This window comes from Leuciscus leuciscus (assembly GCF_965113295.1).
Source record: "Leuciscus leuciscus genome assembly, chromosome: 22".
NCBI classification, from domain to species: domain Eukaryota; kingdom Metazoa; phylum Chordata; class Actinopteri; order Cypriniformes; family Leuciscidae; genus Leuciscus; species Leuciscus leuciscus.
In genome coordinates, this window is record NC_138746.1 from 22,213,523 (window position 1) to 22,238,644 (window position 25,122).

General features: G+C 39.1%; 1 protein-coding gene across 1 annotated transcript in view; it reads right to left on the minus strand.

The window, feature by feature from the left end:
* Positions 1–25,122, minus strand: part of eys (eyes shut homolog) — a 241,572-nt gene that overhangs the window by 152,241 nt on the left and 64,209 nt on the right. Inside the window, exons 12-18 of the mRNA XM_082154578.1 lie at positions 18,051–18,284; positions 17,828–17,950; positions 17,361–17,474; positions 15,946–16,059; positions 15,567–15,680; positions 11,594–11,791; positions 3,283–3,404 (exon numbers count right to left, since the gene is read on the minus strand). Coding sequence (XP_082010704.1) covers positions 3,283–3,404; positions 11,594–11,791; positions 15,567–15,680; positions 15,946–16,059; positions 17,361–17,474; positions 17,828–17,950; positions 18,051–18,284 — 1,019 coding nt within the window. The remainder of the gene's footprint in view (positions 1–3,282; positions 3,405–11,593; positions 11,792–15,566; positions 15,681–15,945; positions 16,060–17,360; positions 17,475–17,827; positions 17,951–18,050; positions 18,285–25,122) is intronic.

Consider the following 25,122-nt stretch of genomic DNA (forward strand, 5'->3'; position numbering starts at 1 on the left):
CAAACTTTCCTTGATCTTTTGACATTGTACTATAACATATCCTGCTAGTTTCAGAACTCAAAACATCCTCATCCAAACATCAGAAACCGACTCGACGAAAGACCGCCTCAGCAGAAGAAGATCCATGCCTACCTCTACATCATTGCCTCTTTAGTGCCGCTCACCTATTCGCTCATGTAATGTTGTAGTAAATATGAGAGAGACATAAACACAGGATTACTACATTAACAAAACCAGAGAAATGCTTCTGAGGATTACAAGATGTTTTGAAGTGCCAAGTTCTGGAAAAACACAGTCTTTGCATTGCCATCCTTGTGGTCCTAACATTAAGAAAGCGTGGATAAACTTTATTTTTAATGAAGTTCCAGTCAGATCGCATCAGTAATACAGTGTTCGTTTGTTAACACTGTTGTTCGTTCTTAATTTTACTAAATATTCGTTTTTAAACGACAATTTCGACGCAGGCTTTTTCAGAGAGACTGAAAATAAAAGATGATGCAGTGCCAACTATATTGAATCTGACTGTATTGTTGGGTGCTCCTCATGGCTCGGGTCCTGCTGCTGTTGAGGCACAGCGTCAATTCAGTTCATGGGGATCTGCCATCACTTGCTATATCCAGTGCCTTCTATCAGGGTGTGGAAGCACGCACTGCGGTTTCTTCCACCCAGAGTGAGGCACCGTGCTACAATTATCTAGCTCTGAGGAGTTACATGCTGTAAGCATCGATACAGGAGATGCTGAGTGGAAGTTGTAACATGTGCTGTCGCTAGATTGAATATCGACTGGCGAGCTGAGAAGCAGGACGTTCATCCAAAAAGCAAATTAGATGAACGCTTCCTGCCCTCTTGGTCACAGCCTCCTTGTCGATTCATCGGTATTACGCTACAGACAGCATGGTTATGGGGCTAAGGTGGAAGAGAAGCTAGCTAGCTATCTCGCCCCTCAGTCTACATCGTCTCTAAAGGCCTTGACATTACCCACCAAACTGGTCAGAACAACCAGGCTTTGGTGGGTAAGGCTTATTCAGCAGCTGGAAAGACTGCAACATATTTGCTTACAATGCCACTGGCCCTGACGCTGTTACAGAGTTGAGTCTGGCCACTGAATTTTCTCCCAGGGCCACCAAGGAGATGGCCAAATCAATCGTTCGCTCTATGGTCACTCTATGGCCAATGAACATCACTTGTGGCTCAACCTGAGTGCAATCAAAGAGAAAGATAAAAGTTTTTTGATGGACACCCGCTGTCCCCTTCTGGCCTATTCAGCGACGCTGTCAACACAGACATTGATAGGTTTCCGGAGGCCAGCAAACAGGCGGCGGCGTTTAAAAAATGTGGAAGAAACACTGGTTCCTATCCCAAGGTGCCGTGTTAGGAGCTCCTTGTCATCGCAAAATACTAATGACAGATGTTTCTTGCACGGGTAGGGGAGCGATCCTAGAGAGTCGCTGGACTCAAGGTCTATGGAGGGGTCATTATCTCTCCTGGCACATCTACTGCCTGAAAATGATGGCTGTCTTTCTTGCTCTTAAGAATCTCCCAGACCTCAGGGGCCACCATGTGCTCATCCGTACAGACAACATATCGGTGGTCGCCTACATAAATCATCTGGGGGGTTTGCGCTTGCGTCCACTTTGCAAACTGGAACACCAGGGGCTCAAGCCAGTCAAGTTCCTGACTCTTAAAGCATTGTTCCTCCTTGCTATTATGTCTCTTAAAACAGTAGGATATCTGCAAGCCCTGTTTGTTGCCCCTTAGTGCTTGGAATTAGCACCTGGCATGGTGAAAGCATTTCTTCACCCAAGGCCAGGTTCCATCCCTAAGGTCCCCACCTATGTGGCTAGATCTATTGCGCTGCAGGCCTTCTGTCCTTCTCCCTTCCAGGATTCAGACCAGGAAAAGAGTAATCTGCCTTGTCCAGTTCAGGCATTATATGCTTACATCCACAGAGCTGCCCTATGGTGTAAATCTGAACAACTTTTTGTCTGTTTTGAGTCTCCTAGCAAGGGGTCCTCAGCATCTAAGCAGAGGATGAGCAAGTGGATAGTTGAGGCTATCTCTCTTGCGTGTGAGTTAGCCGGACTACCTTCCCCTATGGCAGTCAAAGCCCACTTGACTAGGAGTATGGCTGCCTCTTAAGCTCTACTGTCAGGAGTTTCACTTCAAGATGTATTTGATGCGGCAGGCTGGTCCTCACTGCACACATTTGTGAGGTTTTACAACCTGGACATGAGCTCTACACCAGGGGCCCAGGTGCTCTCGTCTTAGTGCTCTTCTTTACAATTTCACACTAGACAGACCCTTGTCATTATGGCGGCATGGGTATAAATGTTCCCTCAACGTCAATCGACAGCGCAAGTTCTCTTGAAAGGGAATGCCTCGGTTACAACTGTAACCGTGGTTCCCTAAAGAGGGAACGAAACGATGCATCACCCTGCCATACTTCCTGCATGCCTGTCAGCAACTTACTTCAGCCTATTAGAAGAAAGTGTTGTACTGTTTGGGCATGTTTTATAGTTTCCTGGTTTGTGACGTCACCGGCCTGACTGACTGGACAATCATGCAGAGCGTTCCCACAGCGTCAATCGATGCAGTGTCTCGTTCCCTTTTTAGGGAACCAAGGTTACAGTCGTAACTGAGGCTTTTTTCCACCAGGAATTGAACTGTTAAAATTTTTAGGTTTATAAGTTATCATTAAAAATCTATTCCCCTATGGAGAAAATTAATATAGTTTTTACTTTCAGACCCCGACTGTTGCAATCAGCACTGTAGATGCCAGAAAGAAAAGACCAAATCACAATTCAGTATGCAAAACAGCAATAAGAAAGAAGAATAAAAGGAATTCAGAAAAAAAAGTTAACAAAAAAAATAAAACACATAACATACTTAAGACTGAAATTATATACAAACAGTCTGAACATAATTTGTACATTAAATTGTTATATTTTATGTTATATTTCAAATAAATAAAAATATGGAATTATTAAAAATAGTCAGAGTGAATTAATTGCATAAGTGTGTGGAGAAAAACATCATGGTTACAATAGGCCAATATGTTATTTGTACTATGGCAGATATGTCATTTTTCAGGTGGGCCTAGAAATGATTTAAATTGTATTAATTGCTTTGCACAGAGAACAATAATCATTTAACAACAGATGCTACGGAACTTTAGTGGTTATTATACTTTGTTCCCATATGTATTATTCTAAGAACTGCTGTTGTTCTTTCATTAAGGGCTGTATATGGAAACTAAGTTAGTTGAAGATTAATTATCCTTACCAGATGGAGGTCCACACAAGTCGAGTTGTTTTCACACATGTTGCTAGCACAGTCATTGATGTCCTGCTCGCATCTCACACCAGCGTAACCAGGGTTACACAAGCAGTAAAAACTGTCCACAGCTGTAGTAAGAAACACAAAGAGACAGAACAATCACCTTAGCAGATATGAAATCGAGTTTCCTGTTTTAGAAACATATAACAAACATTTACAGACACAGTGCCATGATCTCACGAACTTGGTTTTACAAACACTAAAATTCAAGGACGACGTAGGTACAATGTTAATCTCTGGCATCTTTTTCAGGGGTGGTTATGCAATGTTGGTGCGCGGATCATAGCAAGCAATAAAAACATTGACTCAAAAAACATTACAAACGTACAATTGTTCATAGAATAAAATTTTTTATGTTTATTTGATAAAAAATACAGTAAACATTAAAATAGCTAATTATTCTTATAATTAAAAAAAACTTTTCTATTTTAATATGTTTTAAAATGTATTTTATTCTTGTGATGGCAAAGATTACTTGAGTCTTTAGTGTCACATGATCATTCAGAAATCAATTTAATATGCTGATTTTTAAATGATTATCAATTTTAAAGCTGTTCAGATTCACATTTATTTGTCAAAAAGAACAGAATTTATTTGAAATTGCAATCTCCTGTAATATAACAAATATCTTTTCTGTCACGTTTGATCAATAAAAAAAAAAATCGTACTGATCCCTACATTTTGAACGGTATGTGTCGCCAATGTTTCATATCTTACAATACAATTTTATGAACTTTTAGCATCCTAACCCCCCCCCCCCACAATATAGTTCCCACGTCCCTGCCTGCAACTACGATCTTTTTGTGATACGTAAATCTATAATAATGTGATGAAAATACCATGTGCAGAAAATGTGGGATGACACAGTACATATTGAACAATTTAAAAGTGGAATACCTTGCATAGAACAATTACTTTGCATATGTAACAATTACTTTTAGATTTTCAAATTAAGACATGACCAAACATTCAATCTGTTTACTTAATTTTTTTTTACGCTCTACAAACACCTAATATTTTTAACTCTATATTTTCCTCCACAGCCCACTGAAGTCAAAAGACTTATATTCTCATATTCTCGCTTTTGTCTGTAAACCTTTGTCTCTAAAGCGTATCAGTAAAATTGACTTTCTCTGCTTGTGAAATTCCGTGCTCATTTATACTCACCCCAGCAGCTGGAAACACAGCGTGTCCAATTAAATGTAAAATGTGTGTTTGTGTAGCGATCTCTTTTACAAATGCTACAAGAATGTTGCTGTCCACTGTCTTTGCGTTGTATCTGACTTACATGAAACCTAATGACCCATTCCACAAGCCTTTAATCATTAATGGCATTGAGGAGAAATGCATCCCCTGCCTTTCTGCTGCAAAACAGCAGCCTGTGACAGAGGTAATTGTGGGTTCTTACTGCCGCAAATTTATTACCAGGCCTATGCCGGGTCCCAGGATTCTTCATTATCCCTTGGATTTACCACGTAATCTATGCTGCCACTCTGTCTTTGTGCGTGTACCCGCGATTACTCTCATTAAATTCTTACTCTCATTAAATTACTCACACCAGCTGCTCAAGAGATACACCTTGCTCTCTCACTCTCTTCCCACACAAACACAGCACATCACATACCTCCTATATGGCAGACAGGCCTTGAGGCACTACATGTGTGGAGCTGTGTTTGCTGGTGCAGTCTGGGAGGAAGTAAACAAGTAAACTTTGTCTGACTGAGCTTGTTGGAATTGGAGATGATGGTAGACAAGACAAAGTGGCTGCAGGTTGGACTACAAGTGGTGGACGAGGAATACTTGGTTGCCTGGTTACAAAATCGTCCTTCACCGCTGTTACCACCTTACTTCAGAGCATAGTAGTTAACTGCAGGTTGCTCTGGGAGTGCAATTATTGAACTACATGTCGGTTTAGATAAAAAGCATCTGCTAAATGGCAGGTAATTAGAAGTAAGTTAAAAGTAGTAGATTAAGCAAAATATAAGATCGCACATTATAGCATAACAGCACAGTTCAGTGTAGCATATGATTTCTCAACCGGTGGGTCGCAAACCATTTTGAGTGGGTCACAGAGTGTGTTGTCAAAGCAACAACAACAAAAATACTTAATTCTAAATGTTTTCCTGATGCAAGACTTTTATTTTGAAAGATGTGCGTGAAAGCTGTTGGCTCTTGATGCAGTTCAAGTAAAGAGTGCCTGAGAAAAAACCTGATTCAGTATCTGCGGTCAGATGAGATTTTGTCAGGCTATTGGTGAGTGTCATTATTCAAATGTTATTTTCGTAACATGTTATAAAAATAAAAAGTCTCTCACCTCAGAAGAAAACTAACATCCCTGTCCTGTCAGACTTTATCTGACTTTTTGATTCAGATCTTTGTTTTGAACGTCATATAAACAGAGTTGTGAAAGCATATTTATTCAGTTAGAAACATTGTATAAACTGAAACCTATTCTTTAAACCGAGGATTTGGAGACTGTTGTGCATGCTTTTATTTTCACACGGCTGGATTATTGTAATGCTTTATACTAAGGAATAAATGAAGCCTTCAGTATGTTTTAAATGCAACAGCAAGACTCTTAACTAATACCAGGAAAAGAGATTATATAACACCTGTGTTGATACATGATCAGGCTCCAAAGTATATAAAATATATGTTAATCCCCTACCAATCTCAAAGACTCTTGCGCTCCTCTCAGAGTATGTGTTTGAAGGTGAACTAAGTAACTTTTTTACCTTAACTGAACAGCTTCGGAGTCATTGGAATGGTTATATTACTTATTTCGGATTGAATGGTGGTCATTTGGTTATGATTTCGGTGTTGTTTTCATTGCATTTTTTTTTTTTTCTGATTTAAACTGTGTTGTGAAGCACTTTGTGGCCCTTGTCTGTGAAAGGTGCTATATAAATAAAGATTACTTACTTACTTACTTACATTTCGCACCCCCCTGGTGCCCTTGAGCGGAAAATCCGCACTTGCAACTTTGAGCCGGCGGGCCGCCGGCCGCCGCGTCAGGAAGTATCGCGTGATATCAGGTCTCGCGATGTTAACAATTGCTTTACGGCCAAAAAAAATCTGCTAAAATGCTGTCATTATTGCGCTCCCTCACGCTGTTCGAATCCGAATGAAGAAGACGTTTTAAAGAATGTCCCATATGCTTTGATGTCGTTGATCTACTAGCCTCTGGTGTCTGAGAATCGCCAACGAGTATTTACAACAGTGTTGTCAAATATCTATTCCGAAGCTGTGGGGGGAGCTATAGAGAGAAACCTGCGAGCAAAAAGCGAGAATACAGCGAAGAAATCCCGAAACTACTGAGCCCTGCTTTAACTGTCCCACGGTCACGTTTGAGGCGTAGAGGAGATCTGGCTTTTGCTGCTCCTGCACTTTGGAATGAAATGCCCATAAACTGGGCTCAGACTACAGAAATTTAAGGCCGATTTATGCCTGATTTACTCCCAACATCTGAGAAAAAAAATCATGTCTAGGGTATCAGTTTCGATCTTCGGCCCAGATTTTCTGGTAATGCGAGGCGTTTACAGATCAAATCTTAAACCTCCCGATCTGCTCACGGACACATTGGGGCTGCCCCAATAATATCAAACATGTTTGATATTTAGGATTTTAAATCGGGATGATTACGACTATGGTTACATCAGTACTTCCACAATAGCCAATAGGAACAAGACTACAAGGAGGCAGAAGTGATGGAACTTTTGAAATGGCGACCGCAAAACAACAACCAGCTGTACGGGGCCGGTGGAAAACAGTGAAGGAGGAACGGCTGGTCGAAATGTGGCAATAATGTCTCCTCAAAATAAGTTATTCTTTCATTTTTTCTCACTACAAAGAATAAGTATTGATACAGCAAGTTGCCACAACACAGTATACATTTTGTTTGTATCCGCTTCCCCGTGAGATCACGTGAGGGGCTAAACCTGGCATGATAATCTTAAGAATATCTTGTAGTGTGTGATGCGCCACCTTTTTCAAATCTTGTAGTGTGTGCAGGTTTGAGACTTAAAAGAGGAAAATCTGCAAAGATTCTCCTCATGTGCATGATGCAACCACCTGATTTCACAATCGATGGTCACTAACTCCTGTAGTCTGAGCCAGGCTTTATCTATACAATCCTCATCATGTATGGACACTTTCAAAAGTGATCTAAAGACTTATTTCATCTGGCCTTTGGCGTTTGATTAGGTCAGAGAAAAGTGACTTGATTTTTGTGATTTATTGTTATTATGTTTATTATAATTCTAGTTTTATGCTATTTATGTACAGCACTTTCACCATTTTTATGGTTTTGAAAGTGATTTATAAATAAAATTTGAGTTGAGTTTAGTTGAGTTAAGTTAATTTGAGAAAATATGGGTCCCATAGCCAAACCATTTGAGAACCACTGACATATACTGGTAATATGCCCCCCAAAAACGTTGTAGTCAGTTTTGTGCATTAAAGTTAGACTCTTTAGTAGCACTTTGTCTTAGGTGAAACCTAAAAGTCTTTAGCCACATCACTATATGGAAAAACACTTTTATATAGAACACATTGAGTTCCCAGCATGAAACTATATAGTTAGTTATAAGCAGTGTTGGGTAAGTTACTTAAAAAAAGTAATTAGTTATAGTTACTAGTTACTTCTCACAAAAAGTAACTGCGTTAGTAACTGAATTACATCATTACAAAAGTAACTAATTACCAGGGAAAGTAACTATTGCGTTACTTAAAAAAAAAATTTAAAAAAAATAATATAAGAAATTTCTTGGATACCCCCAATATGAAATGTTAAATGAATGAAATTGACACTAAATAGAACATCTTATTATTATAAAACATTGTACACTAATCTACACTATTTAAATGTTGCTGTGGGACAATGTGAGAGACACCTATTAACTTAAATATTAAAATATTATCATTACTATAGTGCAACAATAAAACAATATGGTTTAGAACTTTTAATATTTATTGCACAGACCACAACTGGCCAACAAATAAGTCTAAAAATAAATTATGCTTCTTAAGAAATGTACCAAAAATAAATAAATAGTAGCCTAATAAAAATATACATACACATACACTGGTTCATATAATTAAAATGATAAAACTCACACACCTTTACAACTGGTAGACATTCTGTATAGCCTACTTCAAGTATTTTCTTCCTCACAATAGTAAGTTTAACAAAAAGTGCTCTCAATATAATACTGAACAATGTATCAACATAAATAATAATTATACGATATAATCTTTTGAGGGGTTTATTTTTATAACCTACAGAGAACGTCATCATCAGAGGTTATTTTAGCCAAATTCTAGTCGTGTTTGCCACACGAGCTCACAACCGTCAAACAAATATGTTTGAACGTTCCCTGCAGGTTATTTTGGAGTTTATGTTATATAAACTAATTAAAATATTGCATATGATACCATATGCTACAGAGATTATTCAAATGCTGATATGTGTAATTTATTTATAAATAAAGTATTTATGCTCGGACACATTCGGTCTCTGTCGCGCACTGTCGAGCGCGTTCTCGGACACACTCGGTCTCTCTCGCGCACTGTCGAGCGCGTTCTCGGACACACTCGGTCTCTCTCGCGCACTGTCGAGCGCGTTCTCGGACACATTCGGTCTCTCTCGCGCACTGTCGAGCACGTTCTCGGACACACTCGCGCACGCTCGCGGCATTCGCCTCGCTTTTGTCGAGTCCCGCGCCTCATAAACACTCACAACACCAGAGAAAAAACTTTGCAGCTCCTATGGCTGAGAGAGAGCCTACTCGGATGAAAACCGCTTCAGTGAGCTCAATTAAAGTAACGCCGCATTTTTATTGACAGTAACGGTAACGGCGTTGTAATGGAGGAAGCAGTATTAGTTTGATTACTCGTTACTGAAAAAAATAACGCCGTTAGTAACGCCGTTTATTTATAACGCCGTTATTCCCATCACTGGTTATAAGATTATTGTTTCACTGCTTGGGGATTCTGCTTTATAAATTCTCAATTCTGCTTTATCTTATTTTCGTGATCACTGCTAGTTTTTTGTCGTTGTGTAGTGATTGGTTGATGTTGATTGAAGTTTATTGACTCTTACATTACATTTTCAAGAGGTCTTCTGCTTCCGAGACAAGCAGCCTTACCAAGCAGTCATTTAAAACTGCATTATGAAGACAAATGAACATTTCAAGTATTGCTAATTGAAAATTTGCTGAACAACAGATCTGCAGCTGCCATTACAAGAGCTTGACTGAAGGAGACATTTAGTATTTAACAAATCCAAGTTGGCTGAAGTAGAGAAGACAATTATTCTGGTTGAAGTCAAGAACATTAAATAATCATGCTGGCTTAATTTTGTAACTTTTCTAAACTTTATTTTTGATTATTTAACATTTCTTCAGTGCAAAGATACATTTTGTTGTCTAAGGCACTTTAAAAGTTTTGAAACTTTTTGGAGATTTTGGACTTTTTCCAACTTACTGTAGTGTACTATTGTTTAGTCTAAAAAAAGTGCATTATGTACAGTAACGTTGCCTTCAAGGTGCACTCAAAAACTCATATGACTTCATCTTGTGAGTCTACATAATTTCACAACATTTCAAACAAACACACCACTTGATTCTTTAAGAATAAAACTACAAGGAACTTCAGATTATTCTGAATGTAGGCTCTAAATTTAAAGCTCTAAAGCAGTGCTTGTCAACCTTTTTGACTCCAAGACCACCCATTGTCAGACAATAACAGACCAACACACGTACACACACAATATTAAAGTTAAAATTAAATAAAAATAATTATAAATTCTTAAAATACTTAAATTCCAGAATATTTAATAACTGTTCTTAAGGGTTTATTACCAAATAATTGACATGAATTGTACGACTCTTCTAGTTGGTTATGATTGTTTATTTTTTACACACTAATAGCAATATCCTAGCAATTTCTACCCTATACAATATTTTAGAGTTTGACATAACTAGAAATAAATATATTCATGTCCATGACTTTAAGATTTTATAAAATGTATTGACTTTTCCACATCTAGAAATCACACTTTTAAAAGTACCTCATTTATACAGATTTTTCAAGACTGAGAAATACAATGACAGCTTATATCTTAATTGTTGTAGCTGTTTTATCTTATTTTGTCTTTTAAATCATTTTAAGTTAAGTTTGCTGAGGCCCCTTGGTGGGTCCCGGCCCCCGGTTGAGAACCACTGCTCTAAAGATCACTGCAAAGACTTCTGGAAAACAGTAAAACTTCAGAACGGAGGCATTAAAGTCTGTTCATTACAATCTTGCAAAGATAAATCCTAAAACAGGATGGTTAGCAGGATGATAGCAAAAGGGTTTTCAGCTAAAAGGGATACTGGACAACATGCACTGAATTTGAAAGTGTTTTCTGTTAGTTTGAGGGGACAATTTATAGCCTCTTTTAACTGTAAAATCGAACACAGTTTTGAAAGTCAAGGTTTGTCTTCCTCTCACTGCAATGACATTCACCATTATACTACATGAAATTAAAACTTTATCGCCCAAATAAATTACTGTCAACTGGAAAACATCTTTAATGCCTCATTTTAAAGGCTTTTTGCTATATGCATCATGTCTTAAAGGTGAAGGTGTAAGTGCCTAATGCACTAACAAAGACTGTTTTCAAACAGGTTTCCCAAACACTCTCCACCGTTGGTTTGTGTGCAATAAATGTTCATTTAGCCTACACATTGAACAGCATCAAGTGAGTTACAGCTTCCAATTTTAAAGTACTTCATTGCAAAGGCCTACGTCGTGCTTTGCAATCTGTAATCCTTAACTGACAACATGTATTTGATCTATGGCTTTTGTAATGATTTATGCAGGAGATGCAACACAAAAGGGCAAAAAACTGCTTATTGGATTGCTGAGGGAGAACAACACCCTGCCTTGGGCTTTGATTGTATTAACTCTGTCATTTATCATCCATTATTCAAATTACAAAGCAGCAATTATGCCTTACGGATCCTCGCTCACAGCTGGAGCAAGACACTTGTCAAAAGTACCAAAGCAAATGTGGCCTGGTCATACTGAATGGAGTAACTTGTGTCTTATAAAACTGCTTATTAAACTAAGTCATGCCAAGACTGTCAAAGGGGTAAACCGACAGTGCCTTTGCTCCAAAAAGAGTGACTCTATAGAGTACCCATGTGCTTATGAAACTGAAGGGAAATGTTTTAAGTTTGGGAGTTCAAGGCTGAGAAATAACTACAGTATTTACCGTCGTAACAGAAGCCATGCAGACAGGGGTTGGAGCTGCACTCGTCTATGTTGATCTCACAGCGGGCCCCCGTGAAACCCTGGCGACATCGGCACCGGAAGCCCAGAGGGAAGAGGACGGGATCAGCCTCCTCCATGCACTCTGCCCCGTTATCACACGGATTAACGGCCTCACAGGGCAGCAACTCACAGTTAATCCCTGAAATTCCAAATACAGCATGAGAAATACAATTCCATCCACAACAAAAACAACAACAACGGAAAATGTTCAACTGTTTGTTTACTCAACAAATTCTCATGATTAATTACTTAAAAGGCCTCTATTCTCACATTTAAATCAAAAGCAGCCCTGTCACCTCTAATTGACCAATGCATTTCCATGACTTTTCCAAGGTACACAACAACAACAACTATGTTTTCTAAGGAGTTTTAAATTATTTTGATGTACATTTATATACATATAAGAAAAATCTAAATAATTCTAATTAAACTACTTCATGGACTACAATAATTTTTTATTGAATCTGAGCCATCACAATAATGACTTTTTCAGTCACAAATAAAAAATAAAAAATGTAAATAAACTAGTTTGGCTCATCTGGTTTTAGATCTTGATCTGTTACCAAAATTAGTTAGTTATTATAAAAGGACTGCCAGATAGAGATGTGTAGTCAACTTGGTCAAAACTAAAACCAGCCTCAACAAACATTATATATTATAATGGTAATAGATATTGGACCAAAACTGGTCAGTAAAGCTAGGCTTCACTAGGCTAGTCTGGTGCCAACTACAAGTACAAGAACCCATTACACATTGGACTTTGAGACAGATACCGTAGTTAAGAACAACTCCAATGAAAAAATTGCTGCAAGCAGCAATTATTGGGGCCAAGCAAAAAGAACATGATAAGTCATGCCAGCATGGCTGGGAGTATCAGACCAACAGCAACAATGAGCAATTAAAGACGTATTAAGATGATTTTAGGCAAAAATGGTTGAAAAATCAAGTACAGTCACTAGTAAAATTATTTAATGGTTTAAAACTTTCGACCAATAGGTGGCGCTGTGACCAAATTGATGTGGTGTGGTCAGAGAAAGGTGACAATGACACAGGCTGATTTTGGTGTCAATATGACAAAGCACTGCAGAGATCATGCCATCAAATATTGATGCGTCTGTCGGGAATAAATCCTTAACTTTTTGTCGGCCCAGTCGAAGATGACTCGAATTTGGTGAAAATCTGACTTATGGTCTAGGTCCTAGGACTCTAGGAGGTGTTTGAAAAAGTAGATTTTTAAAGAAAATCAAAATGGCGGACAGGAAGTTTTGCAAACTCTGTCTGGCAACACTGGTATCTATGTTCTTGGAATGACCCAAGGAATCTATTAAGACAAGTCTCATGAAAATAGGCAAAATTAATTAAAAGCTATTAGCATTTATTACAATTTCATTATAACCTTTGGCCACAAGGTCCCGAAACTTTTTGAGTACCTTCAGGGCATGGTGCTGATGGCACATACTGAGATTTGCAGTGATACACCAATGCATTCGTAAAATATAGCCTTTTATATCATAATACTGTATTGTAGTTAGTGCGGATTTCATGTTTTGTTCAATTATAGCTTCACCAAGTGGCGCAATCCAACCACTTTTTTTATGTGTCCTCAGAGTTTTCTCAAAATATCTCATTTTGTTTAGGAGTTATAGAAATTTATATTTATGAAAACACAAAAAAATCACCCATGTCCGACTTTGATTGCATTTTTTTTTTTGCCACTTACTATACAAATTTTGACATTTGGCCAACAGAGTATAGCCAACGACCTATGTATTACATTTTGCTATGGTGGTTAAATGGTTTAAACGCTAAATCACAACGTTGCACAAACCATAAGGCGAGACCTAGCATGTTTGGTATCGTTGGACTCTGCAAGGATTCAGGAATCTAAGGAGATGACTCCCATGAAAATAAGTCAACCACAACCAAAGTTATAAGCATGTGAATATTTGATTTTACCACTAGGTGACGCTGGCTTGAAACTTCTCAGGCTCCTCCTAGTTTTGTAACGATCTGTGGATGCATTCATAAAATAAAGGATTCTACTAAATTCAAAATGGCCGACACCCAAAATGTCCGACATGGGAAAATTGGATATCATTGGACTCATGGCCCTGAATCTAACGAGACCACTTTTATGATTTTTGGGCAAACCTTTCAAAAGCAAAAATAGCCATTTTTAATATCTCCGGACCATTAGGTGGGCTGTGCCGAAATGCTGCACATTACTTTAGGTCATGCTTGTGAGGACATGTGCTAAGTTTGGCCTAAATACGCTAAAGCGTTGCGGAAATAGCTTCAATTCCAATTTGGAATGCTCTTCATCTAATTCATTCCCAAGTTTTTCAAGAACGGTTAAGTTTATCAAAACGCTTTTAATAACATTTGTTAATAACGTTAATAACATCTGGAGATGATGTGAGCCAATTTTTTTGTGAAAATCTGACGAAGCGTCGAGGTCAAGTTTGAAAAAGTAGGCTTTTTACAAAATTATAAATGGCGGTAACATTTTTAAGATGGAAAATTATGTAATAGGGTGCAATCGGTGCAACTTCGAATCGAAGGAAAACATTATTTTGTTTTTAGCCCTCATGGTTCAAAAGTAATTAGCATAAACATGAGTTAAACTTTGGACCAGGTGTTGGCGCTAGAAGGATTGAATCAGAGACTCCAAAATCGGTGTGGTAAATGTTGGGACTGACCTCTATCAGTGTGCCAAATTTCAAAACTTTCCCACAAGCGGTTCTATGGGCTGCCATTGACTTCCAGAGCGGAATAATAATCATATAAACACCAACGATTACAAAACGATTACATTGGTGCTTGGCCCCTAATTAATAACATGCCTAAGATTGTCTAATTACACACATGGCATTGTTTGGCTCTGGCTGCTACGAACTCTCAGAGTTTCAATTAACATGTATAGACTGTACACTGTATTTTAGCCAGAGTCTAGACACTAGATCAGTTAGTAAGGGATAGCTGTGTAAAGGGTAGTTTAATGTTCCCAGAATCCCCCCACATAAACGCTATGCATGTGTGTCTCAACAGAGCATGCAAAGCTGTCAGTGCCTTTTTTCCCTCGATTTCAATACAGAATAACCGATATCATCATTATCCCTGACAACCTAATTTGCGCGTCTAATGGAAGCATGATCCGTGATCTCTGTTTGAATATAAGCAGCAATGACTGAGCCGCCTGATCGATTTTAGATGAGCTGCATTCTGTGTCCGGAATTGACCAGCTGAGCATCATACATACACACAAAAAATAAAAACAAACAAACAAACAAACAGAGAAAACCCAATAATGCACATAATATAGCTGTGTAAAACAGGTGTATACACAAAGCAGATAAGATTTCAATAATTCCTGATCTGAATAAAATAGTCAAAGAGCACAGAGGGAATTTGTCCTGACATTTGGGTCTGATTTGATCCACTTCTGAACTGAACGTGTGTGTATGAATGCAGGGCTTAATAAAAAATTATCTCCACCAAAATGTTCAACAGGAAGTCAATTTTGAGGTTCACATCACAACATTTTTGTAAATGAAAACCATACATTGTAAGGGTGAAGTGCATTAAAGAGAATCCCATTTTTACCTGCCAGAAATGCCTATAAAGCAACTGTCTGAAACCAGATTATGTTGAGTGCGAGTCTTTCACAGCATTTGATTTTCTATTTTTATTTTCATATTTTACAATTATTTTTTTATTTTTTTACTTTTCATTATACATTTTACTGGACATAAATACAATTTAAATTAATTTAAATTAATCAATTTTGTGGACAATGAAGATGTCGATGTGGCAATGCTGACTGCATGAGTTCAGACAGGTGAGAGGAATGCTCTCTGAAGTTAATTAACTCTGCTTTTCTTCACCCTTCACCCCACTCCCTCAGTCTTCATTACCTTTGAATGGAGCCGCACATCGGCAGTAGTAATTACCCGGTTGGTCAATGCAGGTGCCTCCATTCTTACAGGGATATGAGACACACTCATTGATGTCCAGTGAACACTCAGGACCTTTAATGCACAATATAAAACGAAAAATAAAAGTTATCATGCAAGTGAGATCATTGAAGGAAGCTCATCTATCTTTTCAAGACACATGAGAGACAGTTTTCCTGTCTATAAAACATAAATGACCAAAATAAAACACCACATTCACATTCAACAGCTTCATTGTATTATTTATTTTTTTCTTTCAGGCTTGGGCCCCTTGAGACCAATAGAGAACCAATGGAGAAATAATCAATGTGATAATGTACTAAAAAAACATTAGACACACCAGAGAAACCTGAAGGGCAAATGCATTTAAAGCCATCTGAGAGGTCCAAACACGTGCCATTGTTCATGCATGGTGATGACTGGCATTCATCTATGTTTATTTCACATAAACTACCTGAGAAGTGAGAGAAAAAGAGAAAGGCACAAAAAAAAATAAGAAAATAAGAATGAGAGTTGTCGTAGAAATTCCCATGCCAACCAATTAAACTGAAGTTTTCACTGCACAAAGAATCTGGAAAAAAACAAAAAAAAAACAATCTAAAATCCCTTTTAAGCCTTCGAGCAATACACCTCCTGGTTTGAAATGAAAGTAGATGAATTTACATTCTGTTGGGCAGAAAGTTCCTAAAATATACTGAGAGCTTGAGTTGACTCATACTGCCAAATGAGCCAATTTCCTTTCCAATTTGCATGAACATGAAAGAATTAAGTGGAAATTACTCTTGAAATAGAAATGTAATGTGGTAGGATAAGAACTAAAAGTGCCCCCCTGTTTTAAAGAGGAGTTTGTAAACTAAACATGACACACTAAACGATCATATCTCTTCAAGCTTCAAGTGTGCAATTTTTTTCGATATTAAAATGCTTCTATCCCTGCAGAATGCTGAGACAACTCGAAGTAAGCCATTTGCAGGTCAACTTTCCTGTGGCAATTTAAAAACATTGCTCTATTTGTTTGAATGGTCCGACAACTTCTGGCTCAACCAGACCACTTTCACATAATCAGATGACGCATAATTGACTTTAAGTTATTAACATTGTACATTTTATATTTTCATTTTCAAATTTAATGTAATTTATAAAACTATACTTTGTGTTTTCTTATCTTGTCATTACTGTACATTTCAGCAAACTAGTTAACATTGCTGCATGAGTGTTTCTATGGCTGAGGGAGTGACGGCAATGAATCTCTCAATAATTATTACCATTTAATTTTTTGGGCTTTCGCTACTTATATTTGTAGTAGTTTCTGCTCACCAAAATAGAAGTTTACCTAACTTTGAGGATTTCCACTTCTGAGAACCCCAAATTGAGAAAAGGGTCCATAATGTGAGATTTTTATGGACAAAAAAATACACACTTCACCTTTAAGCTCCATGAATAAGACAAATCTATTTTTAACTGATACTACTACTATCACTACTAATACAACTTCAATATTATTTATAAATAAATAAATACAACAACCCCCATGTTCCTTTTTTAAGACTACAAGAGGCCATAATGTGCCTATGGTTATTACCATTGCAGGTTTAGGAGTGACACCTAATCTATAGTCAGTAAACTCCCGCAAATATCATTTAAAGGATTTAATCCCACACTTAAACGTGGTTGTCAATTTCTAAATGTAACTGTGTGGCCTTTATCACCCAAATTCAGCCAGTGAAACTCAGATGGCAGGAAGGAATTATGTACCTGTGGTCCCGGCAGGGCAGAGACAGCTGAAGGAGTTAAGCTCATCTGAGCAGGAAGCTCCATTCTGACAGGGTTGACTAAGACACTCATTTACTTCAATCTCACAGTGATTACCTTGAAAAGAAGGGCAAATGTTCATTTCATTAAGGATTTCCTTGCAAATACAGGGGCCGAGATGCCGCTTCAAATAAAATAACCCACAGATAATGATTAAGTGCTATGGAAAAAAACCAAAAAACAACTGTCCAACTGTTTCCGTCGTCAAATGGATGCCAGTAAATGTGATGGCAGGGCTATGCAGCTTAGAAAATTATCCTTGATAAGCAGACGGTCAACTAATATCTTACAATACAGGAGGAGATTTGAGGTCGCAGGCCTTTTAAACACAGCTCAACAGAGGGGAATTGAATGTTAGAAAACTGGACAAAGGAAAAATTGCTCTAGAAAATTGCTTGTGGTGAACTTACCAACGAACCCAGGTGCACAGAAACAGTCGTAGGCATTGATGCCATCTTTACAGATACTGAGAGCACCACAGGGCTTATCCAGGCAGTCATCAATGTTTACCTCACAGAATCGTCCTTGTAACCCTACGAAGAAATCAAAACAGGGTAAGGATTAAATGGATGCTTTAGTGAAAGTGTGGACAGAGGGACTGGCAGGAGACAGACTATAAGAAATCACTCTTACCAGGCAAACATTCACACACGAAGCCCAGAGGGAGATTCACACACTTTGATCCATGATGACACAATCCCTCGACGCAGTGACTGATGGAAATTTCACAAAACAGGCCTGTATAGCCATGGTGACATGTGCACTTGAAACTGCCCCGCTGTTCTTCGCACATGGAAGTGCCCTTCGTATCACACGGGTTGGAAGTGCAGCCTGTAGCCGGCATGGAGCAGTCATGTCCTGTGAATCCTGTGTGAAATGGGATGAAAGCGCTGATTGATGTGGACTGGGTTCAATGGAGACACTTCAGCTGTCATGCCTCAGTTGACACTGTTGCCAAATGTTACTTCATACCTTTACATCCTCTAGAAGTGGTATAAACAGACATAAAACACAAATATAATGCCAGTCAATTAACATACAATAGAAAAAAGAATTGCTGCAGGATGCAGGTTACATTACTTGCACTCAAAAATTCAACTCAGCTCAGTTGTGCTCAACTCAAATAGGATATTTTGTACCTTGACTTTTCAAAAACAAACGGATACCTCATGCCAATAAACGTAATGAAGTAAACCCAATAAAACTTACCAACCTCACCAGTAAAACGGTTTACACAAAAATCGAAATCTGTGGTATAGGGACCGTATTTCACTTGGTGGACATTTGCAATAGGTTTGTCCTCTCAGACTATAGCAGGTACCAATGTATGGGCAGACCTTATCCAGGGATGTGCAATCAGTGACAGCCATGGAACAGTTCTTATCTTGGAGAGGCAGCAGATAAAAAGCACAACAACTCAAGTGATGCAGAGGTCACAACCCAAGAACACGTCCTGTCATCAAAGTTCCAATCAAATGGCATGTAATTGACATTGCTAATCTGAGACAGCCAACAACTGAAGAGTAAACAACACCTTGGATTGGAAGTGTTTACTTCTTTATATCATATTTTCTCTTTTTTTTTTCTCCCTCTGCAATACTTATTACTAGATAATTATGCTTATACTAAAGTATTTCATGTCAATAAAGCAACAATAATTTGGAGGGAAAATATTGACAAATTCAATAAAAATGAATAAAACACAAAACTTGGTTACGGTATTTATCTGACAAAATTATTTGGCCAAAAAGGAAACTACAGATACAGATTTTATTTTACTATGCAAAAAATAAATAACAATTTTCACAGGCTACAACATATTTCATTTGTTCTCTGTTGTTTTGCGTGTTGTCATCATTACTTTGTATGGCACCCTGGCCAGATATTATGCCCCCACAATTTGGCATGTTTCATTGTGTTATCACAAATAAAACACAAGCACAACTATGCAATATGCTTACAAAATCTTTAACAAAAGTTTTAAGATAAGTTTTTTTTAGGGCTGGGGGAATTAACGCGTTAATCTTTGTGATTAATTTGAAATGTTTAACGCGTAAAAAAAAAAATAACGCAATTGACGCAGCACTTTTTTTTTTTGCCTCGTTTTAATGATTTCCTGTTGCGTCTGCTATTAAAAAGGCCGAAATATGCCGTCCCGCCCCTCCATGTTCGGCGGTCAGGTTTCATTCTCGGGCAGCTTTCATGAGCGGGTCTTTTCCGCTCGGTATGTGCGTCGCGCTCTGTGCTCCGCGCGCGTGAGTGTGTGTGTGTGTGTGTCGGTCGGTCGGCGCGCTCTGTGCTCCGCGCGCGCGCGTGCGTGTGTGTGTGTGTGTGTGTCGGCTCGCTCTGTCGTTAATGGCCCAGCAGCGGCGAGCTCTCCGTTCCGTGTGTGTGAGTGTGTATGTGTGTGTGTGTGTGTGTGTGTCGGCGGCTCTGTCGTTAACGGCCCAAAGGCTTCAATCATGTACTAAGCACTGGAAAAGTAAAGTCCACTCAAGTAACGTGAAATTTCTCTGTTGACTTCTGTTTGCTGAGCTGGTATAGCCATGCTGGGCAACAATGGTAAAATGACCTGCTCTGATCACATGCTCTGGTAATAATAGCTTTGTAGGACTATATTTTGTTTTAATAATTAATAAAATAATAATAATAATAATAATAATCTGTTAAATTGATTATGTTGATTGATTATTGAAAAAGAATAATATATTGATATATTGATGTTTAATATTTTAATATAGGGCTATTTTCTGTTCCCTTTTTTTCCTGTGTTGTTTAATTAGGTGATTCTAAGTTTAAATATTGATGATTACAAGCTTGGGGGAAGCGCAATTAATTGCAATTAATTACAGAAATTGTGCAATTAATTAGTAATTTTTTTTTAATCGATTCCCAGCCCTAGTTTTTTTCCTAGGCTGGACATCACTTTTGGCCGCTACTGTATAATGCTAAAAATAAGGCATTATACTCACTGCTTGACATGACAAATACCAAGAATTACCCATATATTTTTTTATTTACGCTTACTGTATTATTTTAACTTTTACTAATGTTTTTCCATTTAATTTATTATGTAGTTACGTAACAATGGCTTTAATATCAATATTTATCCATCCATCCATCCATCTGCTTCCACTTATCCGGGGCCGGGTTTCGGGGGCAGCAGTCTAAGCAGAGACGCCCAGACTTCCCTCTCCCTAGACACTTCCTCCAGCTCTTCTGGGGGAATACCGAGGCATACCCAGGCCAGCCGGGAGACATAATCCCTCCAGCGTGACCTTGATCCGGAACAAATGCCCGAGCCACCTCAACCTACTCCTCTCGATGTGGAGGAGCAGCGGCTCTACTCTGAGCTCCTCCCAAGTGACCGAGCTCCTCACCCTATCTCTAAGGGAGCGCCAAGCCACCCTGCGGAGAAAGCTCATTTAGGCCGCCTGTATCCGGGATCTTGTCCTTTCGGTCACTACCCACAGCTCATTACCATAGGTGAGAGTAGGAACGTAGATCGACCGGTAAATCGAGAGCTTCGCCTTGCAGCTCTGCTCCTTCTTCACCACGACAGACCGGTACATTGACCGCGTTACTGCAGAAGCTGCATCGATCCATCTGTCAATCTCCCGTTCCATCCTTCCCTCACTCGTGAACAAGACCCCCAGATACTTCCACTTGAGGCAGGAACTCTCTACCAACCTGAAGCGGGCAAGCCACCCTTTTCCGACTAAGAATCCTGGCCTTGGACATCCAGGACTTGAGGTACTCAGGACGGATCTCATCCACCCCCGGTGCCTTGCCACAGAGGAGTTTCTTGACTACCTTGGTGACTTCAGCTTGGGTGATGGACGAGTCCACCTTCCTCAATGGATGACGTATCGATGGGATTGAGGAGATCCTTGAAGTATTCCTTCCACTATCCGACAATATCCCCAGTTGATTAAACAGTGTTGATAGGGCACTGCTTGCCCCTCCTGAGGCGCCGGACAATTTACCAGAATCTCTTCGAGGCAAACTGATAGTCCTTCTCCATGGCCTCACTGAACTCCTCCCAGGCCCTATTCTTTGCCTCCACAACCACCCGGGCTGCAGTCCGCTTGGCCTGCCGGTACCCGTCAGCAGCCTCTGAAGTCACACAAGCCAGTAAGGCCTGATAAGACTCCTTCAGCTTGACGGCATCCCTTACTTCCGGTGCCCACCACTGGGTGCGGGGATTGCTGCATTGACAGGCACCGGAGACCTTACGGCCACAGCTCCGAGTGGCTGCATTGACAACGGAGGTAGAGAACATAGTCCACTCTGACTCAATATCTCCAGACTCCCTCGGGATCTGGTCGAAGCTCTGCCGGAGGTGGGAGTTGAAGATCTCTCTGACATGGGACTTGGCCAAACGTTCCCAACAGATCCTCATAGTACGTTTGGGTCAGCCGAGTCTGTCCAGCTTCCTGGACCATTGGATCCAACTCACCACCAGGTGATCAGTTGACAGCTCCGCCCCTCTCTTCAACCGAGTGTCCAAGACATGCGGCCGTTGGTCGGATGAAACGACCACAAAGTTGATCATCGACCTCCGGCCTAGGGTGTCCTGGTGCCAAGTGCCCTGATGGACACCCTTATGCTTGAACATGGTGTTCGTTATGGACAAACTGTGACTAGCACAGAAGTCCAATAACAGAACACCGCTCGGGTTCAGATCAGGGGGGCTGTTCCTCCCAATCACGCCCCTCCAGGTGTCACTATCGCTGCCCACGTGGTCACTGAAGTCCCCCAGTAGAACGACGGAGTCCCCAGTCGGAGCACTTTCCAACACCCCTCCCAGGGACCCCAAGAGGGCCCCGTACTCTATACTGAGTTCGGCCCGTAGGCACACACGACAGTGAGAGACCGAAAGCGCAGGGAAGTGACCCTCTCGTTCACCGGGGTGAACTCCAACACATGGCGGCTGAGCTGGGGGGCTACAAGCAAACCCACACCAGCCTGCTGCCTCTCACCATGGGCAACTCCAGAGTGGAAGAGAGTTCACCCTGCTGAGTCTGTCCAGACTCTGTCCTAGATCTAGTGAGAAACATTCAAATTTATCCGTTATTAACCGTAGATCTCTATTAGACCAAACAGCGCTGAGGTGGAAACCAGGAGAAACATTGTGCCATGAATTATCTAGTTAAAGCCACAAAAGCCACAAAGTCCACAAATCAGCAACATTCACCATGGATTTAATGTAGTAACACCAACTGTTACCATGGAAGTTTGGCAGGAATAGTAAAATGCTTTCAAGTACGTCACAGATCTTTTTCCAGCACTCCAAAACTCAAATATTGTCATATTAATAAATAACATTTAAATGTGATGACCAAAACATTATTTGTTCATCCTTCAAACATTACCCCCATTTTTAAAACTTAAAGTTTCAAGATTTAGGAAAACTCACATATATTTAAAAATTAAATTTCTTTTAATAAATATATATTTATTTTTTTAAAATCAAGGACATTTCTCTGGCATTTCTTCCTTTTTGCTGTATCGAAAACGTGGGGAACCGTGACATCACTGTGTCGTATCAAACCGAACCGTGAATTCTGTGAACCGTTACACCCCTAATATATATATATATATATATATATACAGTGGTGGTCAGAATTAATGGCATATATGATCAAAAATGGCTGTAAAAAAAATAAATCTGCATTGTTTATCCTTTCATTCAAAAATCTAAACTTTCATTGAAGTAAAAGAATTGAAAGTGGGGAGGAAATCACATTATGAAATAAATGTTTTTCTCCAAAACACGTTGGCCACAATTATTGGCACCCCTTGATTTTTTTACGAGTAAAATATCTCTGAAGTATATTCCCATTAATATTTACCTTTATTTAGCACACCACAGGGTGACTAGGAACATGAAATTGTCTAGCTATGACTTCTTGTTTCACAGGAGGTTAAATATGACGAATACACAAAGGCCAAATTTCTTTAATCATCCATCACAATGAGTAAAACCAAAGAATATAGTTCTGATGTGCATCAAAAGATTGTTGAGCATCACAAAATAGAAAGTGGCTGTAAGAAAATAGCTAAAGAATTGAAAACCCCCATTTTGACCATCAAGGCAATAATTAAGAAGTTCCAATCAACTAAAGATGTTACGAATCTGCCAGGAAGAGGACGTGTGTCTATATTGTCTTAATGCATGGTGAAGAGGAAAGTTTGAGTGGCCAAAGACTCTCCAAGGATCACAGATGGATAATTGCAGAGATTACTTGAGTCTTGGGGATCAGAAAGCCTAAAAAAATTATCAAACCACCCCTACATCACCACATGTTGTTTGGGAGGGTTTCAAGAAAAATCCTCCTCGCTCCTCCAAAAATAAACTCCAGCATTGTCAGACATGACTGGAACTTCAAAAGGGACCGGATTCTATGGTCAGATGAAACAAAAAAAAGGTATTTTGGCAGCAAACCCACCAGATATGATTGGTGCAAACAGGGATAAAAAGTACCCCATGCCTACGGTTAAATATACTGCTGGATCTTATATGTTGCAGGCCTATTTTTTTTTTTGCTGGAGGTCTTGGAGGTCCTGGACATCTTGTTCAGATACATGGTATTATGGATTCTAGCAAATACCAACAGATAAAAAATCAAAACCTGACAGCCTCTGCTAGAAATCTTATAATGGGCCGTGGTTGGATCTTCCATCAGGACAACGGTCCAAAACAAACATCAAAATCAACACAAAAATGGGTAACTGAGCACAAAATGAAGCTTCTGCCATGATCGTCCCAGTCCCCTAAACTGAACCCTATAGAAAATGAGTGGGGTGAACTGAACAGAAGCACCAACATGAACTTGTGAATCTGAAGGATATGGAGAGATTCTGTATGGAGGAATGGTCTCTGAACTCTGGTCAGCTGTTCTCCAAACTCATCAGGCATTATAGAAGAAAACTCAGATCTTTTATCTTGGCAAAAGAAGGTTTAAAAAAGTATTTAATAACAGAGAGCCAATAATTGTGGCCAGCATGTTTTGGAGAAAAGCATTTATTTTATAATGTGATTTACCCCCCACTTTCAATTCTTTTACTTCAATGAAAGGTTAGATTAGATTTTTTATATAATACAGTATATATAATATATATATAATTATTATAATTTTTTTTATATATATAAATGTGAAGCTACAATAGCCACAAATGAGTGATCATGTCCTCAAGGGCTTTCAAAGGATATGAATACTAATACTAATGTCCAATCTCCTCTTCTATTTGAATTGTGCAGTGGTATTGAGGCCGTTGTTTAGAGCAGACAAGGCCTGTGAATTTCAGTACAATCAATGGGACATCTGAACTGCCAACATCCCTCTTTCAGAGCATGTTGCAGAGACATTGATGTTTATTTAAATTTAAAGAGTGATTGCTATGCTGGCACTATTTAGAGTTTAATCTATGCTCCTCTTTTGAAAGCCTCTTGTATTCTCCTGTGTGCTAACTTGTACTGTCAACTAAGACCATTCTGGACAATACATCTGCAAATATTACAACCCTGAAAAAGATATTGCTGGGCCATAGAGGCTCTTTAAAAAGAGCAGAGATCAGACTAAATATTCATAAAAAAACTGTTTTTGTAGAATACTGTATGATGCCTTATAACTCCAGCCTTATAACTTACTATGCCTTACAATGTCCCAAAAATGTTAATAATAAAAAGTATCTACTAAAA